The 19,296-nt window shown below is 43.4% G+C and overlaps 1 protein-coding gene across 1 annotated transcript in view; it reads right to left on the reverse strand.

Moving 5' to 3' along the window:
* LOC130117622 (intermembrane lipid transfer protein VPS13B-like) overlaps positions 1-19,296 on the reverse strand; it is a 457,273-nt gene that overhangs the window by 226,742 nt on the left and 211,235 nt on the right. The window contains exons 23-25 of the mRNA XM_056285747.1: positions 16,797-17,031; positions 10,571-10,800; positions 4,513-4,716 (exon numbers count right to left, since the gene is read on the reverse strand). Of these exons, the coding sequence (XP_056141722.1) occupies positions 4,513-4,716; positions 10,571-10,800; positions 16,797-17,031 (669 nt within the window). The remainder of the gene's footprint in view (positions 1-4,512; positions 4,717-10,570; positions 10,801-16,796; positions 17,032-19,296) is intronic.

Here is a 19,296-nt window from a genome sequence, read left to right on the forward strand (position 1 = left end):
AAGTAAAATACCAAAATAAAAAATAAAAACCTGTGGAAAGATGTTGGACTCTATCCAACATCATATACAATGTTTTGCAAATCAGATGGAAAAAGTCTGTCCTACTTTAATACATTATAAATTTAGAATCAGTCATACTAAAATGTGAAAACAGTTGTGAGGCTGAATACTTGTTCAAGGCAATGTAAGATAATTTAAAATACAACAGTTGTGGCACAAAAATGTACAGTATAGTGAGCTATTGTCAAGATAAAGCGTCACTTTAATAGCAACACAGATATGGCCTCTGTTTTGAATTCCGGCCTCTGTTTTTAATTGTTTAGTACTTTCTTTTTTTATTCTTTCTTCACATGAAAGGCGCTTAAAACTTAAAGTTATTATTATTATTATTACTATTATTATTATTGTTATTATTTTATGTATCATCTCGTGCAAAATTTCAAGTCATATATTTCAACAGCTGGCACTTCATGCTAATCAAGTATCTTACGTAGTCACTACGTGTGTGTGTGTGTGTGTGTGTGTGTGTGTGTGTGTTGCCTAGCCAGTCTCCTTGACAGATATCCTAGTGTCAACTGCCATTTGGGGACTAATTATGTTGAGCTGGAGTCACAACACAGCAGTCTGTGTGCGTGTGTGTGAGTGAGTGGGTGGGTGTGCGTGAGAGAGACAGCAGTGAGTTGCAGTCAGTGACATGAGCCCAGGAGTAATGGAGCCTAGCCAGTCTCATTGACAGATATCATAGTGTCAACTGCCATTTGTTGAGCTAATTATTGTTGAGCTTTAGTCACAACACAGCAGCCTGTGTGTGTGTGTGTGTGTGTGTGTGTGTGTGTGTGTGTGTGTGTGTGTGCGTGCATGCAGAGGGGGAGGGGGGGTTGAGACTATGTTTTGCTTACAGTCCTGGCTAGTCAGTAGGATTAGGGCGTTTAATGTCATGTGTAGAACCAGCAGCCAGCCACTGGCTGTGGGGGAAGCTCAGACCACTGTGTACTGTAGTGTGGTTACACTGCAGCAATGGACACTCAACTCTACCCTGCACTGCACCCCGGCCACATCCACAGCTGTTTGTTTAAACCGTTTAACTCCAAACGGACATTTTCTCAAAGGCTGGGAAGAAACAAATAATTTTTTCACAGATGGATGACCATGCATTTTTAAAATTATGAAATGGTTTTTGAATGGCTTTCATAGACCTCAGGTTCAGGAATCTGACTAATTTGTGAATGGTTTCAAATGTTTAAGTGGCTGGAAGTTGAACTATTTGAGGGAACTAGCCTGAACTATTTTATGTGTGTTTGATTTAACTCGCCAGGCACCTGAGCACACTATAAAGACTCAAAATAAAGTTTTCACTCCCCTAACCGCTCATGATCCAATCTCCTGCTCTCGTTTTCCTTATCCTCCAACCACCAAGTGAAGTTTTCAGCAACAGATGGTATTGGCTTAAGGTGGGCCACGTTCCTGAGCTGCCACTTGGGGCCTCAAACACCACACCATTGTGTGCGTGTGCACAGTCTTTCACTCATACACACAAACGCAAACACACACACACACACACACACACACACAACTACACGTACAAACACACCGCTCCTTTCCCACACCTCCACAAGCCAAGCTGTAAAGTATACAATTTAATTCCTGGGCCTGGGCGCTGTAAACGGCCTGAGGAACCCAGTTTATTTTCACTGCAGAGTTTGTCTTCACTCATCAGAGAGACTCAAACACTGGGAGAGGATGGCAGGCTGGGACATGTCAAGGAGGGAGGGAGGGGGGGAGAGAGCGAGAAGGAGAGAGAGAGAAAGAGAGAGGAGTCAGAGAATGAGTTTCGGACAGGTGGGAGAATAGGAAGGTGGTAGGGATGGATGGAGATGGAGATAGAGGAAGATAACATAGGATGAGGAAAATTAAGGAAAGGAATAGATAACAGTAGGGAGGGACATACAGAGGGTGAAAGAAAGATATGGAGTGATGGAGGTAGGTAGTGGAGGAGGGTGTAACCAGTAGCTCTGTTTATGGCAGTGATACAAAGACGTTCATGTGTGTGTGTGTATGAGTGCTTATTTGTGTTTCTCTTGTGTAACCCGAATGTATTCACAAGCACATTTTTCAATTTTCCACTCATTTTTCCATGAAAGATTATTTTTTTTATTAAACTAGTAAAGAAAAAAAAATCCAGTATTTCACTTGGTGAAGCTTCTCTTGCTTCAAGACTAAGTAATGGTGTATCAGAAGTCGGCTCATGGTCTTTTTTGGCTTGTTCGGCTAGATTATCAGACAATAAAATAAATGAATCAATAAACAGATTTGGTGTACTTGGATACTATGTAGCTTACATAGCTGAATTGATATATGTACACAACTGCAAAGTATGATATCTAATGACATTTCTCTTTCCATCTACTTACAAATCTATGCGGATGTTTGCATTTGGCTACCAAATCATTAGTGTTATTTATTTTTTGAGAAATAGCTTTCTTGCAAATTTAGCAGTGTATCCTGTTTCAGTCAAGATACGGTCAGGCAGTAGTCAGGAGTAAACACCGAAGCATTCACATTGACTTTGGCTCTTGCAATATTTTTCTGAATGAATTTTATCCTCTCACAAAGAGGTCATGCATCTTTATCTTGACTTTGCACAGCCTTGTTGGGCTACTGGAAGCCAGCTATTGAGACGAGGCCATGTGATCTCTGCTAGCCGTCGAGTGAAAAGTTGCCCTCTCCTGGCAGTGGTGGATCTTCTTCTGGTAAAAGTGGGGGGAATTGATTGGTCACTTCCATCTAAGTCTTGTTTTTATGTCCCCAGGGGAACAACACCTAAATGGCATCTGGAAGAGAGTCGTGTTTCTTTACTGTCAAGTCTTTATATCCTTGAGCAGTCTCAGCCAAATTGCATGTAGGTCCTACCACCTTATTGGGACAGAGCAGGGGCTGGAGATGGCTGTTGGGGGGGGGGGGCAGTGCAAAAGTTGGAGGGGAGTGGAGCGGCTATGAGGGTCTCCGAGACTTACCAAAACAGCTCCTGCATTCTTGTTCAATCACCCGGCCTCCCAGAGGACTAAACACTTCTAGTAGTGTTTGTGCTTAGGTAAACAGTGACAAGTGGGCTGTCAGGACTCTGTGGCCCAGTTATAAAGGCAGGGGCCTCCAAAGCCATACTGGATGGCTACCACAAACACACACACACACACACACACACACTAACACACACACACACACACACACACACACACACACACACACACACACACAAGAAATCTGACACCAGTACAAATATGCATGTAAACATATCTGTAGAATACCCACACAAACACAAACAATTCTTTTGTTGCCTCTCAGAATAGGAAGTATGATGCCTCTCAGAATAGGAAGTATGATAACATAATGACTGTAAGGGTGCTGTGTAGATGACAGGGCCCCTTGTGTTATTAGAAGACTTAGATCTCCAGCTAGCTGTCACTTCCTCACAGAAATAAACATGCTCATCCACCACCATTTCCATTTATACCTCCATTTATACCATCAAACACACACGCGGGCGCGCGCACACACACACACACATACACTCACACACACACACCTGCATGTCAAAGAGGCCTAATCCCCATCGGGCCTCCAGCTTGCTGCTGTTCCGGCTAGACATGAGGAAAAAAAAGGCCCTGCCACGGTGCCTCAGTTTTGGATAAACATCACCCACGGGAGGCAGGAAAAATAACATTGGCCTTTTTGTTGTCTCCCTCCCGAAAAATGGTATCTGTAATTTTTCCATTGGCTTTCTCACGCCTGCAAGTAGGCCAGCGTTTTTTTTCCCCCCTGCTCGGGTTTGATATTTTATCTGAGCAAAAAATGTAAATACAGGTTATTGTTTTCTCCAAATTAAGAAGCAGGTTTATACTCAATCAAGCGCCAGCTTACACGAATCAAATGGTGATCACGGTCTATCTGGAGTATCTGTTATGGGTAAGAAGAAAAAAATACAGCCTGTTGGATTTTTCCAGCAATGAAAACGCTCCCAAACAAAGCAGAACTTTTTAGACACGAGGCATGTGTTAGCACTAACATGGCCACTCACAACTCTCCAAAAAAACAATGTTTGCTCTTAAAATCATAAATCAGCTGCAGGGCCATGTATACAACAAAGGCTTAAACAACATGTGTTATTGTATGACTCACAGCACCTCACAGAGCTTGTGTATGGTGGGGCGTTGTCTTGTGCTTATTGTTAAGGTCTGCTTTCAAAACGGTCTCTTTCGGAAAACAAACATAACACAACACGAAGCAATATCACCAATGAAACTAATAAATATACTGTATTTACATGTATATTTGTATACTGTAAATATACAGTATAAATATACTGTAAATATTGGCTAAACTTTAGAAGCCACTGTAACATAAGATATCCTTTAGCAGAAGAAAACCAAGACAAAAGGCTGAATAAATAAATGGAGTGGGCTTGAAGAAAACAAATCTTAGCCTATTTGTCACAGTTGTGTGAGTGTCTCTGACCTCGGTCGGAGAGCCAAAGTCAGCAGAGGGGCTGCAGGTACTGGTGTCCTGGAGGGCGGTGCCTGCACTGCTGCGCACCGGGGAGGTGGGAGCCATGCCAGCAGGGGGTTCTGGGATGCTAGAGGTCTGACGCACGATGCCATGCTTCTGGAGACGAGCCCACGTGGAGCTCCAGCTGAGGAAGAGCTCATACAAGAGCTGCACCTGGAAAAGGAGAAAGAGAGGTAGAGAAACGGAAAAAGAAATCTGAGAAAGAGATTTTTTGGTAGACTAAGACGATTTTTTGGTAGACTAAGACTGAAGATTCCTTTAAGTAACGTGTTACTGTAAAGTGGCAGTGCTCAGAGGCACAAGAGTGTTGAATTTTCATTTTCTTTTGTGGATTCCCCCCCTTTTTTTTTCTCCCCTGTTGTACCTGGCCAATCACCCCGCTCTTCGAGCCGTCCTGGTCGCTGCTCCACCCCCTCTGCCTATCCGGGGAGGGCTGTAGGCTACCACATGCCCCCTCTGATACATGCGGAGTTGCCAGCCGATTGTTTTCACCTGACACAGTGAGGAGTTTCACTAGTGCGTGCCCCCCCCCCCGAAAAGGCACCCCGACTGACCAGAGGAGGCGCTAGTGCAGCAACCAGGACATACCCACATCTGGCTTCCCACCTGCAGACACGGCCAATTGTGCCTGTAGGGATGCCCGATGAAGCCGGAGGTAACACGGGGATTCGAACCGAAGATCCCCGTGTTGGTAAGCAACGGAATAGACCGCCATGCCACCCGGACGCCCCAAAAATGTATATTCTAATACAGATGATTCAGAGGTACATACTATATGAAGCCATCTGTCAGTTTCTATAGACTTAGCTACACCATGAATATGAAGTAAAACATGGTGCCTTAACTTGACCTTAGCAAAACAGCTGTGTACATTTCCAGTACATGAAACATACTTGTAGTCCTTTATTACAGCATGTGACTGCCTTACAAGATAAATGAAGACAGCATAAGTCGTTTTTTAATGTTTGAAACCAAATTTAAATGTGTTATTGCCCACAACTGACCCATACAGCATATGAGAGTCTTCATGGGTTCTGCTGCAGGTCTGACTTGTTGAGACCGTTACATAGATTTGACCTGGCAGCTTTTCAAGCTCTGTGACACAGAACCAATCTAAACCCGAAGTCAGAGAGAAAAGGAGGAAAGACGATGCAATAACGGAGCACTCGACCTTCCACTTTTTCTTTCTCTTCCTCCGACTAAACACGTTCTTAGTCTTACTGCAAGCCAGGCTGGCCCTTGTGTCACAGAAGTGAGTGTGCAAACTTGCAGTCATGTCTGCATTTGCGTGTGTGCGTTAATGCTTTCTGTGTGATGGGGGACTATTTGAGAGACATGGTGTGCTCTTACCCCGTTCTCCAGTGTGTGCATTTGTTATCCGTAACAACAACACTCCCAAAGAAACACCCACAGAGGAAAGTTAAGTTGTGTCATCAATTCCCCCCTCGAAAAGCTCACAACGGCTAGGAAAAACTGAAGGCTCAGTGTCAAGTGTTCTCTACTATTTATCATCTGTTCACATGAAAAGAGGCCTTAGATCTAAACGTCAACAAAGCCAACAACAAGAGTGGAAAACACGAGGGGAAAGTGGGGGGAATGTGATGTGATGTGATGCTTTCTGCTTTTCATGCATCCAACTCAAGTGTTTTTGAGAGAAGAGAGGGGGTAGAGAGAGTGAGGGAGAAAGAGAGAAAAGCAACGCTCTTTTGCAGTGAGCTAATTTCTGGATTTCAAATGCTTCTCTTTTCCGGCCAACTTCCCTCATATTCCCAAACCAATTCGCTTCAGCCCTACAGAGGATTCCTCAAAAAAGTATAAGGCGCAGAGAGGCATGCGTGTGCACACATACAGAAATTACTGCTCTACTCCAAACGCTATCTCACTTTCTTGCTCCCTCGCTCTCTCTTATATACAAACATACACACATCACACATGCACACACAGACACACATAAGAGGGAGATCTTCCAAAAATAAGAATAAATCAAAGGAGAAACAGCAGAATACATTACAGCTGGGCCATTTCAAACATGTCCAGGAAGAGCTGCTAACTCCAATCCAGCAGCCGTCCAGGGACAGGGCCAACAGCTGCCTGCCATACCCGGCTGACACACACTGAAAGGCGGGACGGGCACGGCCCCAAAACGCTCCTCTCTGAGCGCCTGGGCCTTAGAAGTTCAACTGAGCACAACATGGCCTACTCTACATTCAGCAGCACATGCAGAAGAAGAGAGCGGGGCAAGAGGGGAGAAGCGAGGTTAAGAAGGGTTGACTGCAAGAGAGAGAAAGCGATGACCAGATTGGGTGTATCGGGGAATGAGCAAAAAGAAAGAGACTGGCTGTATGTCCTCTTTTGTTCTCTTGTCACTTGGTTCTCATTCCAACGCCGTCGGGAAGGCACACTTCCCAAGCTCCCCGCAGCAGCTGAGCTCACCATGCTCCAAAAGCAAAACAACAGAAACAGGGTTTCTGAAACAGAAATGACAGGGTTGGAGTAAGGTTGCCTGATGTTCTGAACAGCTAAGCTAAACCGATTAGCTTCAGCAGGTGCTGGAGGAATGAAAACACATATATCTTGCTCTAGTCTCTCTCAATCAACCTTCCTCTCTTCTTTGGCTCATCGCACCACATCTTTCTGCTCATGTTATCCTGCTTGATAATGGAGCTGACAGTGGGAGGCGGAGGTCAGCTATTGCTGTTCGGCTCACAAGTAGGACGGGAATGACTTTCAGCACTGTTGCAGACAGTGTGCATGTACATGTGTGCACCCCCAGGTACTTGTGTATGTGTTGTTGTACACACACACACATACACACACTGCAGAGCAGATGGTTTAGAGGTCTGGATTCTCTGAGAACCTGTTCTCTACACATCAGGAGGGCTGTGAGGCTGCAGTAGTAACAACTGGAGAATGAACAGAGGCTTCCACAGCCATTCACAAAAAAACACGGATGAAAGACGTGCAGATGGCGGGCGCTTGCGTGCCTATCTCTGAGAGCAATTTATACAGAAACTTCACAGAACTGACATGTTGTTGAGTTTGTGCGGTTTGTGCATGTTGTTGAGTATGTACACGACCTTGTGTATGCATGCTTCTACTGTGTTTGTGTGCATGTACGTGTGTGTGTGTGTGTGTGTGTGTGAGGGAGAGAGAGCGAGAGAGAGAGCGAGAGAGAGAGAGTGCACACATATGTGTGACTGCCATTTTCAAGGTGGTCCTGATAATACCAAAGAGCAGTTGACCTCGTCCCGCTCACCTTATCTTCACACAGAGCACATCCATCACACGCGCACGCACACACACATGCACACGCACACACACACACACGTGCACACACACACACACACACTAGAAGCAATAAATACAATGGCAGCACACAAGGCCTCATCCATGAGCATGTGTTCCCTTCTCAAATCAAATTTAGTTTATAACCACTTAAATTCAATAATTGAGTTTACAATGTAGTCAGATGTTTCAGGTAGAAGTTGTTATATTCCAATATGTATCACAAAAACGAAACAAATGGCCTTCTCCAGTCATTTTTACAATCCTAATTTTCCAATATAGGCTGCAATTCTCAAACCACAGCAATAAGGACTGCTGCACTCTGCAGCTATGCTTTAACTCAACTGTCTTTAAAGCCACAATGTGTGTGTGTGTGTGTGTACGTGGGTGGGTGTGCACACGTATGTGTTCTGCTCTGTGATTTGACAATTCACCTTGGGTGTTCTGGGTTAGGGTGAAACGAGCGTCTGCTGGAAAACGAACCACAAAGCTGGTGGTCCCCTTCGTTCCCTCTTTTACTGCATTTGTGAGTGTGTGTGTGTGTGTGTGTGTGTGTGTGTGTGTGTGTGTGTGTGTGTGTGTGTGTGATTGTGTGCCGGCATGTATCTCAGAACACATCGCTTCCTTTCATCTCCCCCTACTCTCTAAATAACTCCGTTACGTCCCCTGCTTTACTTTCACTGTTAATTTTAATCCACTCTCCAATGTCTGTGTTTACCAACCCCCGCCCGCTCCGCTGGCTCAATCTCTCCTGACCCCCCACCATACATGTGACAAAATGCCCACTGTGTTGGTGGCACCGACTGTGTGCAGCAACTGTGCAACTCACTGACATCCCGGCATACATTCCCACAAACAGCCCTGGCTAATTAGAAGGAGAAGTCGGTGGTGTGAGGTCCCTTTTGTTCTGTGTTCTCTGGCAGCACTTCTTACAGACGTGCCTCACAGTTTCGATTGGCCTTAGTTAATAATGCCAATGCCTGCTGGGAATTACCAGAGAGGACAGGAGAGGAGAAAAGAGGAAGAGGAGTGAACACATGCAAGAAAATGATGGCCAAGGAGGTGGATGGTAGAGAAGAAAGGAAAGGAAATGAGAGGAGCACTGAGCAGAGAGGGGAAGAGAAGAAAAGAGAAGCTTTTGTTGGACCCTAAAGCTAATAATGACTCATCATATATATATGACAATACGCTCGCTTTGCTTTACCAGGCACGGCTGCCTGAATGGAAGGATAGCAAAGAACAAAGAGGAGAAACTTTCCCCCAATAAACAGTTAGCTCCCCTCATGTCTGGGAAAGCATTCACCACGAGCAGATTAAGGCCTTTCATTTGATTCTGGTACCAATTCCACTCAATATCACCATGGCTCGTCACTGTGGTCAGAGACATTTAACAACGTGACCACTCGAAAGTTTGCCCAATTAAGTGTTTACAGAGGAATCTAATTCAATACAGCTAATTCAATAGAGCAAAAACAAAACATGTGTAATGGTACATGTAGATGTCATTATGGTACTGTAACAGTGCATTAAAAAACAGCGCAGTGCCCCGAAACAGTTTCCAATCTGTCCACATTCATCACATTCTCGCTACAACACAACAACGCCCCTTGAAACGATGATGATGAGTCTTGAAATTCCCTCCTGCGTTTGTACAGACTTTTAACATTGAAACCTTATGACCCAAACAAACAAGATAAGCTCTGTGTTTAGCCCTCCACTTTGATGCAAATTGTATTAGAGTCGAGGGGATGAGGCAGGTTATTTATCTGGGTGAGAATCTATCAACCAGAAGACCAAGAGGCAGGGGCAGGCAGGTCATGGGCTGCAGTGGCCTGTGAGAGTTCACAAGTTCACAGATTACAGTCGAGTCTACAAACGGCGAGTGTGAAAAGATGGCATGACCGTCTAAAACTGGTTTTGTTTTTCCCCTTTTTCTCCCTGATTGTAGCTGTCCAATCATCCGACTCTTCCGAGCTGTCCCAGTCGCTGCTCCACCCCCTCTGCTGATCTGGGGAGGGCTGCAGACTACCACATGCCTCCTCCGACACATGTGGATTTGCCAGCCGCTTCTTTTCACCTGACAATAAGGGGTTTCACCAGGGAGATGTATCACGTGGGAGGATCACGCTATTCCCCCCAGTTCCCCCTCCCCCCTGAACAGGCGCCCTGACCGACCAGAGGAGGCACTATTGCAGCAATCAGGACACACATCCACATTCGGCTTCCCACCTGCAGACATGGCCAACTGTGTCTGTAGAGACGCCCGACCAAGCCAGTGGTAACACGGGGATTTGAACCGGCGGTCCCCATGTTGATAGGCAATGGAATAGACTGCTACACTACCCAGACGCCCCTAAAACTGTTTTTGTTTGGGATCCTCTGGCTAGGTTATATTATCTGTCCCCCAAAACATTACAACATGCTGATGGAAAGTTCACAGTCCAATAAAACCTATACAACATAAATTGAAATTTAATGTAAGGGCAATTAATTTTTTTTGGGGGGGGGCAAATGTGTGAATATATTAATAATAACAATAATAATAATAATACTAATTTCTTGAAATATATTATTTCATGAAATATACAAAGATGCAATTTCAAATTAAACTTGGAATTTTGAATGAATATCAATTAAGTCTTCAATGCATTCTTAAATGTAGTTATGGAGTGCTTTAGTGGGTTGAGTGAATGCAACTATTAAACCAGCTGTGCATGCTAACCTGTGGGTTGGAGCACTTGACTTGAACAGGCTGCAGGTCAACATGCAGACACACCACAAAAGAGGGGCGTCCCTCAGGGCCCCCCGCCACAGGGGCCTGCGGCTTGTGGGAGGTGACGGCCAGTGTGGAGGTGCAGCCCATTGGTTCCAGGAGGCTCAGGCTGCGCTGCTGGCCCAGCAGTGTGTAAACACTGAACTGACTCAGGCTCACCGTCCAAGGGAATGCATCGCCTGGTGGAGGAGACAGCAGAGGGAGTGAATGAGAGAGGCAGCAGTTCTCAAGGCATCAGATGGGAGACAGGGTGAGAGTGGAGAATGAGGGAGACAACAAGATGAGGAAGAAGAGGGGAAAAATTACAGGGGGAAGTGGAGCCAAGAAGAAGTTAGAAACATAAAAAAAAGAAACAGAAGGGGCAGAGATGGGGGAAAAGAGTAAAACAGGAGGAAAGCAATGCTTTGTGAATGAAGTCAGAGAGAGAGGGAGAGAGAGAGAGACGGAACAGAGAGGGTTAAAACACTGGGTGGAAAATGTGACACACACATATACATATATATACACACACACACACACACACGTAAAAATATATATATCGTTTTTTTCCCCGAAAACGTCAATGGTGTTATAAGTGCTCAACTAATGAGGAGCGGAATATCAACACATGTACTGCAATATATTAAAACTTTTTTTCCTGTATCTGTGTTGGTGTATATATATATATATATATATATGTGTGTGTGTGTGTGTGTGTGTGTATATATATGTATAGAGAGAGAGAGCGAGAGAGAGAGAGAGAGAGAGAGAGAGAGAGAGAGATGTAGGAAAAAAAATTAATACATAGTAGTACAAGCTTGTTTCGTGCGTCGCACACTCATCAGCTGCTCCTCATTAGTTGAGCACTCTGATCAACAACATTGACTGTTTCTGGAAAAAAAACACTATATATATATCAATACAGATGCAGGACATTTTTTTTCCCTGCATCTGTATTGATAGTCCGCTCCTCATTAGTCGAGTACTTCTATCAACACCATTGACCGTTTAGGGGAAAAAACCGATCTATATACATATATATATATATATAGGGAAAGTGCTCAACAAATAAGGAGCAAAATGATCCAGTGAGTCAAGTAAATTCTTTATGGGACAGTACAAGCCTGTTTTATGCCATAAGCAATCAGCAGCTGTCAATAAAGCTACTCAGGTAAGAACATATCATTTACTGCCTTGTCATGCATATCACGTGCACAACATCCAATGGGGAAGGGAGAGGTGAGACATTCATAAATTCAAAAATGTGATTGCTAACGGTCCAATGGGGGGGTATTTGTCTTTTGTCATGATTTATTTATCATTACAAAATAGGTGCTTATATCTATGTCTGCAACTGCTGGCCAGTTCATTCCTGTTAGTCAATGTGGACATTTCTGGTTTGCAAATGATAAAATATTTTTCAGTTAGACATAGATTTCACATTTTACTGCTGGTTGACTATGCTTTGTTGTTTGAGAGGATTTTCCAGGTGGTTGAATAATTAATGTTTCTGTCTGCCAATGACCAAATATAACGACTTAAAGATGTTACATTCTTTAAACCGTTGTTTCTAAAGCTACACGTGTGCGTTAAACCTCTTTTTGAATGTTCCCTCTGTTAGAACGACGTATGTTTCTATTTTGCCGTTGTCATTTCTCGTCACCGTAGCTTGGTAGATAACTCCCCTCGTCTGGCATTTTCTTTCGAGGGGGCATGAGTCGTTCACATGGCAGTTGCAGTTGGGGAGTCTGATGTGATGAAGGTGTCATTGATTTGCTCATGATTCTTGTGCTGTGGGATGTTGGTTGGTGGTTTTGTCGGCTGCAATTGCAGCCGACAAAACCACTAACTTTTACAAATTAAAACCTCAGCAATACAGCAACCTCCTAGAAAATAACATCACAAAATCTTACAAGAGAGCCGCAGAGATCGCCGAAAGAGAAGTAATGATGAAAGACCAAAAAAAATCGCTTCGGACCTAAAATTAGACAACCGCATTGATGTCACTGCCCGGAACCAAGGCTTCATCACCCTGAAGGACCACAAACCCAACTTTTTAAACAAGTCAACATGCAGACTGATCAACCCCACTAAACTGGAAATCGGAAAGATAAGTAAAAAAAATAATCAAAAACGTGAATGATCAAATCTTGAAAAAAGTCCCTATAACCAATGGGAAAACACGGACCAAGTATTAGAATGGTTTAAGAACATAGATGACAAGAAGAACTGCAATTTTATATGTTTTGATATCTGCGAGTTCTACCCCTCCGTAAGCAAAGAGTTACTATCCAAAGCCATTGATTTTGCCACAAAACACACAGTGATATCCGGGCAAGACAGAGACATTATATACCAGGTGAAGGAATCACTTTTGTACCACAATGGAAACCCATGGCAGAAAAAAAAGGTAATAGCAAATTTGATGTAACCATGGGCAGCTTCGACGGGGCGGAAACATGTGAACCAATTGGAATATATTTGTTATCTCACAAGACCTAGACATCAATGTTGGATTCTATAGGGATGATGGGGTAGCAATTTGTAGCAAAACATCGAGAGACGTCAAGCAAATTAAGAAATCTATATGCAAAATATTCTCAAATAATGGGCTAAAAATTACAATTGAAGCAAACAAAAACAAAAACAAATTGACTTTCTGGACATCTCAGGAACGGCACATACATGCTGCAGTAGGCCCATAGAGAAAGCAATCACCCACCCTCCATCTTGAAGAACATCCCAGAAAGCATTAATGGAAGACTCAAAATTATCATTTAATGAGTCCATCTTCAATGAAGCTGCACCCCCCGTACCAAGATACATTACAAAAGAGTGACTACAATTTTAAGCTGAAGTACAACCCACCATTAAATACTGACTGCCAACAAATCAACAAACGTAGCAGAAGACGAAACATCACCTGGTACAACCCACCCTACAGTGACACCGTGGCCACAAACATCGGTAAACACTTTTTTGAACTTTTGGATTAGTGCTTTACCCTGGACCACCAACTGAGGAAGCTATTCAATAAGAACACCATAAAATTAATTACAGCTGCATGCCTAACATTCAACAAATAATATGATCCCACAACACAAGAATCATGAATAAATCAATGACAACTTCATCACAATCGGACACCCCCAACTGCAACTGCCGTGTGAACGGCTCATGCTCCCTCGAGGGAAAATGTCAGATGAAGGGAGTTAACTACTAAGCTACGGTGACGAGAAATGACAACGGCAAAATAGAGACATACGTCGTTCTAACAGAGGGAACATTCAAAAGGAGGTTTAATGCACACATGTAGCTTTAGAAACAACCGTTTAAAGAATGTAACATCTTTAAGCAGTTATATGTATTTGGTCATTGGCAGACAGAAACATTAATTATTCAACCACCTAGAAAATCCTCTCAAAAAACAAAGCATATTCAACCAGTAGTAAAATATGCAATCTATGTCTAACTGAAAAGTATTTTGTCATTTGCAAACCAGAAATGTCCACATTGAATAACAGGAATGAATTGGCCAGCAGGTGCAGACATAGATCAAAAATCGAAGCACCTATTTTGTAATTATAAATAAATCATGCCAATACACAAATACCAACCCCCCCCCCCTTGGAACGTTAGCGATCACGTGTTTTGAAATTTTTTTAGATTGCACTTCTCCCTTCCCCACTGGACATTGTGCATGTGATGTGCATGACGAGGCAGTAGATGGTATGTCCTTTCCTCAAGCAGTTTTATTGACAGCTGATGATTGCTTATGGCACAAAATAGGTTTGTCATGTCTCATAAAGAATTTACTTGACTCACTGGATTTTATATATATATATATATATATATATATATATATATATATATATATATATATATATATATAATATGGTGCTGTCAAAATAAACATTGATTTTTGCAATTAATTTGAAATGTTTACCAAGTTAAAAAAATAAATGCAATTAACGCAGCTGCATTTTGTTTACTTCCTGTGGTGGCTGTGTGAGGCTGTTTCACCAGCATATTAGGGGATTCAGATGTGCGCTCTACATCCTGCTTGTTGGTACCTGAAGAGCTGTCTTTTTCCCTACTCTGGTCTTCGCTGGACTGTTACAGTGCCTAACCTTTGTCTCCGCTTTCTCAAAGCAGTAGGCTTTATTTGTTTCCTGTCCTCATCCCCTCAAGGAGAATATTAGATATTCTACTATGCTGTGCCTTTAGGGAGCATATGGGGTTCTGTGATGAACACGTAATGAATGTTGTGAATTCACGACACTTGAAATCCAACTGGCACTTGAGCATGGAAAACGTTTTTGGTAATTATCATTTATATTGGTGCATACAAGAAATTATGGTCTTCTAAGGTGATATCTAATTTTAATGGCCTTGATGGTTTTGAAATACAACTGGCACTTTAACATACAGGCCTGGATTTTGTTATTATTTCTGACAGTGCATATAAGAAATATGCCTTTCAAGCGGACGTCAATTTGATGGCCTTGATGGTTTTATTGGAAATCTGTACTTCAGGGGTCCAGGTAGCGTAGCGGTCTATTCCGTTGCCTACAGAGATCATTGGTTCGAAGCCCCGTGTTACCTCCGGCTTGGTCGAGCATCTCTATAGACACAATTGTCCTGGTCACTGCACTAGCGCCTCCTCTGGGTGGTCAGGGCGCCTGTTCAGGGGGGAGGGGGAACTGGGGGGAATAGCGTGATCCTCCCGTGTGCTATGTCCCCCTGGCGAAATTCCTCACTGTCAGGTGAAGAAGCGGCTGGCGACTCCACATGTATCGGAGGAGGCATGTGGTAGTCTGCAACCCTCCCCGGATCGGCAGAGGGGGTAGAACAGCAACCGGGACGGCTTGGAAGGGTTGGGTGATTGGTCAGATACAATTGGGGAGAAAAGGGGGGGGGGGTTAAAAAAAATAAAAACGATGCTATTAAACAATAGTATTTGAATTTAAATATACATCCTTTGTGTCAATTCTACATTAATGCCATTATTTTAAATTTAAATATCCATTATTACAAGCTCCAGTCTTAAGAAGAAAAAAAGCAATGAATCGCAATGAATCAGCAAATTGTGTGACTAATTAGTTATTTTTTTTTAATCTATCAACAGCCCTATTATGTATACATAAAATGCTTATCATCAGAAGCACTATGTCAACTCATTCATTCCTTCCAAACTGAGGTTAAAACCTTTAAAATCAAAGCCAATTACATGGGGTTAGACTGCTTTATGGAAAACATGAAAGGGGCTCTAAGGAGTGGTAGCCTATCCCTCAAATGAGCCTCTACAACCAGTAAGTAGGCAGGGGACCCCATCAAAAGAGACTGTAAAACCAGGGTCTATCCCAGATCAGTGTGTCTAAGACAAGCTGCTTGACTGGGAGCTCTTGATTTAGAGTTGCCCACCCTGGTATGCGCCCGAGAGAGAGAGAGAGAGAGAGAGAGAGAGAGAGAGAGAGAGAGAGAGAGGATCCAGTTCACAAGCAGAGGGCCATGAAGAGCAACATGCTTTGGTCTAGTGCATTAAACATGAGAGATGAAGAGCTTTTCAAAGGCGAGGAATGAATTACTAAAAGCACGGGTTGTTAATTTTAACGGCAACACTGACAAGGCTGCTGACGTCACTGTTTTTGCTGTCATTTTTCTTTCTCTCCGCTGTTCCTGAATTCTGCATGCCCAGTGCTGATGTCATTGGAGAGTTGAAAGGAAATATGAGGGCGCCCCCTCTTTCTTCTTCTGAAGGGAAAACACTGCATGACAGTGTAAGTGTTGGTTATGTCAACTCTGCCAGGTGTGTAGGCCACATGTGCAAATCCTCCTACTTAGAAGTGTCACGGTAAATGAGGAGTTTTGGGTCAAGGGTTTTCTCAGTTTGTAAAAGGTCATCATAATAATGAATTTAAATGATATGGCCTGTTGCTATTTCAGCAAAAACATTTATTTTATTCTAAAACTTCAGAAGACGGCAAGCTATAACCACTACTATTTTTTTAAAACCATGAGTATCCTAAACCAAACATATTGACTTTTTTCAGCATTGTTTTCACAGTATCATGATATCCTTTTTAAAACACTCTTAGATCTGTTGGCAGGCTCTGACAAGTATATTAAGGTTCCTTGCATCTCTGCATGAATCATTTTATACAATTAATGATTTTAGTGCAATATACAAACGTACCCTCCTCCAAGATGGGCTTGGAGACCACGAAGGGGAGCTCCTGCAGTGGTTCCATATACTTGTGCCCAGCGCTCAGGACACTGATCTGGGGCAGGCAGACCACCAGAGTGCCGGGCATGGAGGCCTGGTTGTGGTACCAACTGCGGACGGTGCCGGGGATGTCTCCACAGATGATGGTACTCGGGGAGGGGAGGCTGTCATTTGGCAAAAACACACAGCAAGACTGCAACTCCAACTAGAGAGAGGGTGCAAACAGAGGGGGGAAAAAAAAGCAAGATTGATTGAATGACAGACGACTCACATATGATGTGTTGGCGGGACCTGTTGTTGGACTGAGAAGAAGACACAGTAATTGAAGTACTTAGGCTTGTTCAAACCACTTCACTTGAGCAGGCAACCATGCTTGTTGCATTAAATGCTTCACAATTGTGCCAGCCTTAAGATCAACTGGAAAATCCTGCATTACTATCAACATAGGAGAGATAGTAGGTGATGGGAAGATTTCTGAAATGGTTTACGGTGTAATTCTGTTCGTGTGGCTTCATTAAAAAGAGAAATAGAAGAGAGGCAGCTTCACAGCAGGTTTAACAACCTTCAGGTCAGCAAGCAAAGTCAGTAGCCAGTAAAGGACAGGAGTTGTGTTAAACCCTGTCAGAGTTGTAATGGTGCTTAGTCATTTTCCATCACACTAGGGCAAGAAGAGGAGATGATCGGGTTCAGGGGGCAAAAAGCAGGTGCTGCCAGAAACTGTGGATATACAGTGCATCCGGAAACGATTCACACCCCTTCACTTTCCCCACATTTTGTTATGTTACAGCCTTATTCCAAAATGGATTAAATTCCTCATCAATCTACACATAATACCCCATAATGACAAAGTGAAAAAGGTTTTGCAGAAATTTTTGCAAATTTATTAAAAATAAAAAATTGAAATATTGCATATACATAAGTATTCACACCCTTTGCTATGACACTCAAAATTGAGCTCAGCTTCATCCTGTTTCCACTGATCATCCTTGAGATGTTTCTACATCTTGATTGGAGTCCACCTGTAGTAAATTCAATTGATTGGACATGATTTGGAAAGGCACACACCTGTCTATATAAGGTCCCACTGTTGACAGTGCATGTCAGAGCAGAAACCAAGCCATGAAGTCAAAGGAATTGTCTGTGGACCTCTGAGACAGGATTGTATCGAAGCACAGATCTGGGGAAGGGTACAAAAAATTTCTACAGCTTTGAAGGTCCTGAAGAGCACAGTGGTCTCTATCATTCGTAAATGGAAGTTTGGATCCACCAGGACTCTTCCTAGAGCTGGCCGCCCAGCCAAACTGAGCAATCGGGGGAGAAGGGCCTTGGTCAGGGAGGTGACCAAGAACCGGATGGTCACTCTGACAGAGCTCCAGCGTTCCTCTGTGGAGATGGGAGAACCTTCCAGAAGGACAACCATCTCTGCAGTACTCCACCAATCAGGCCTTTATGGTAGAGTGGCCAGACGGAAGCCTCTGCTCAGTAAAAGGCACATGACAGCCCGCTTGGAGTTTGCCAGAAAGCACATAAAGGACTCTCAAACCATGAGAAACAAGATTCTCTGGTCCGATGAAACCAAGATTGAACGCTTTGGCCTGAATGCCAAACGTCACGTCTGGAGGAAACCAGGCACCTCTCATCACCTTGCTAATACCATCCCTACAGTGAAGCATGGTGGTGGCAGCATCATGCTGTGGGGATGTTCTTCAGTGGCAGGAACTGGGAGGCTAGTCAGGATCGAGGGAAAGATGAATGGCGCAAAGTACAGAGAGATCCTTGATGAAAACCTGCTCCAGAGCACTCAGGACCTCAGACTGGGGTGAAGGTTTACCTTTCAACACGACAACGACCCTAAGCACACAGCCAAGACAACAAAGGAGTGGCTTCGGGACAAGTCTGTGAATGTCCTTGAGTGGCCCAGCCAGAGCCCAGAATTGAACCCCATTGAACATCTCTGGAAATACCTGAAAATAGCTGTGCAGCGACACTCCCCATCTAACCTTACAGAGCTCGAGAGGATCTGCAGAGAAGAATGGGAGAAATACCCCAAATATAGGTGTGCCAAGCTTGTAGCTTCATACCCAAGAAGACTTGAGGCTGTAATCGCTGCCAAGGGTGCCTCAACCAAGTACTGAGTAAAGGGTGTGAATACTTACGTACATGCAATATTTCAGTTTTTTATTTTTAATAAATTTGCAAAAATTTCTACAAAACCTTTTTTGCTTTGTCATTATGGGGTATTGTATGTAGATTGATGAGAAAAAAAGTAATTTAATCCATTTTGGAATAAGGCTGTAACATAACAAAATGTGCGGAAACTGAAGGGGTGTGAATACTTTCCGGATGCACTGTGTACATATACATATATATATTTTTATGGCTAACAATCACTACTAAAGCAAACAAATTGACTTTCTGGACATCTCAATGCACCTTAGGAATGGCACGTACAAGCCGTACTTTAAGCCCA

This window comes from Lampris incognitus, chromosome 9 (genome assembly GCF_029633865.1).
Source record: "Lampris incognitus isolate fLamInc1 chromosome 9, fLamInc1.hap2, whole genome shotgun sequence".
In the NCBI taxonomy this organism is placed as follows: Eukaryota; Metazoa; Chordata; class Actinopteri; order Lampriformes; family Lampridae; genus Lampris; species Lampris incognitus.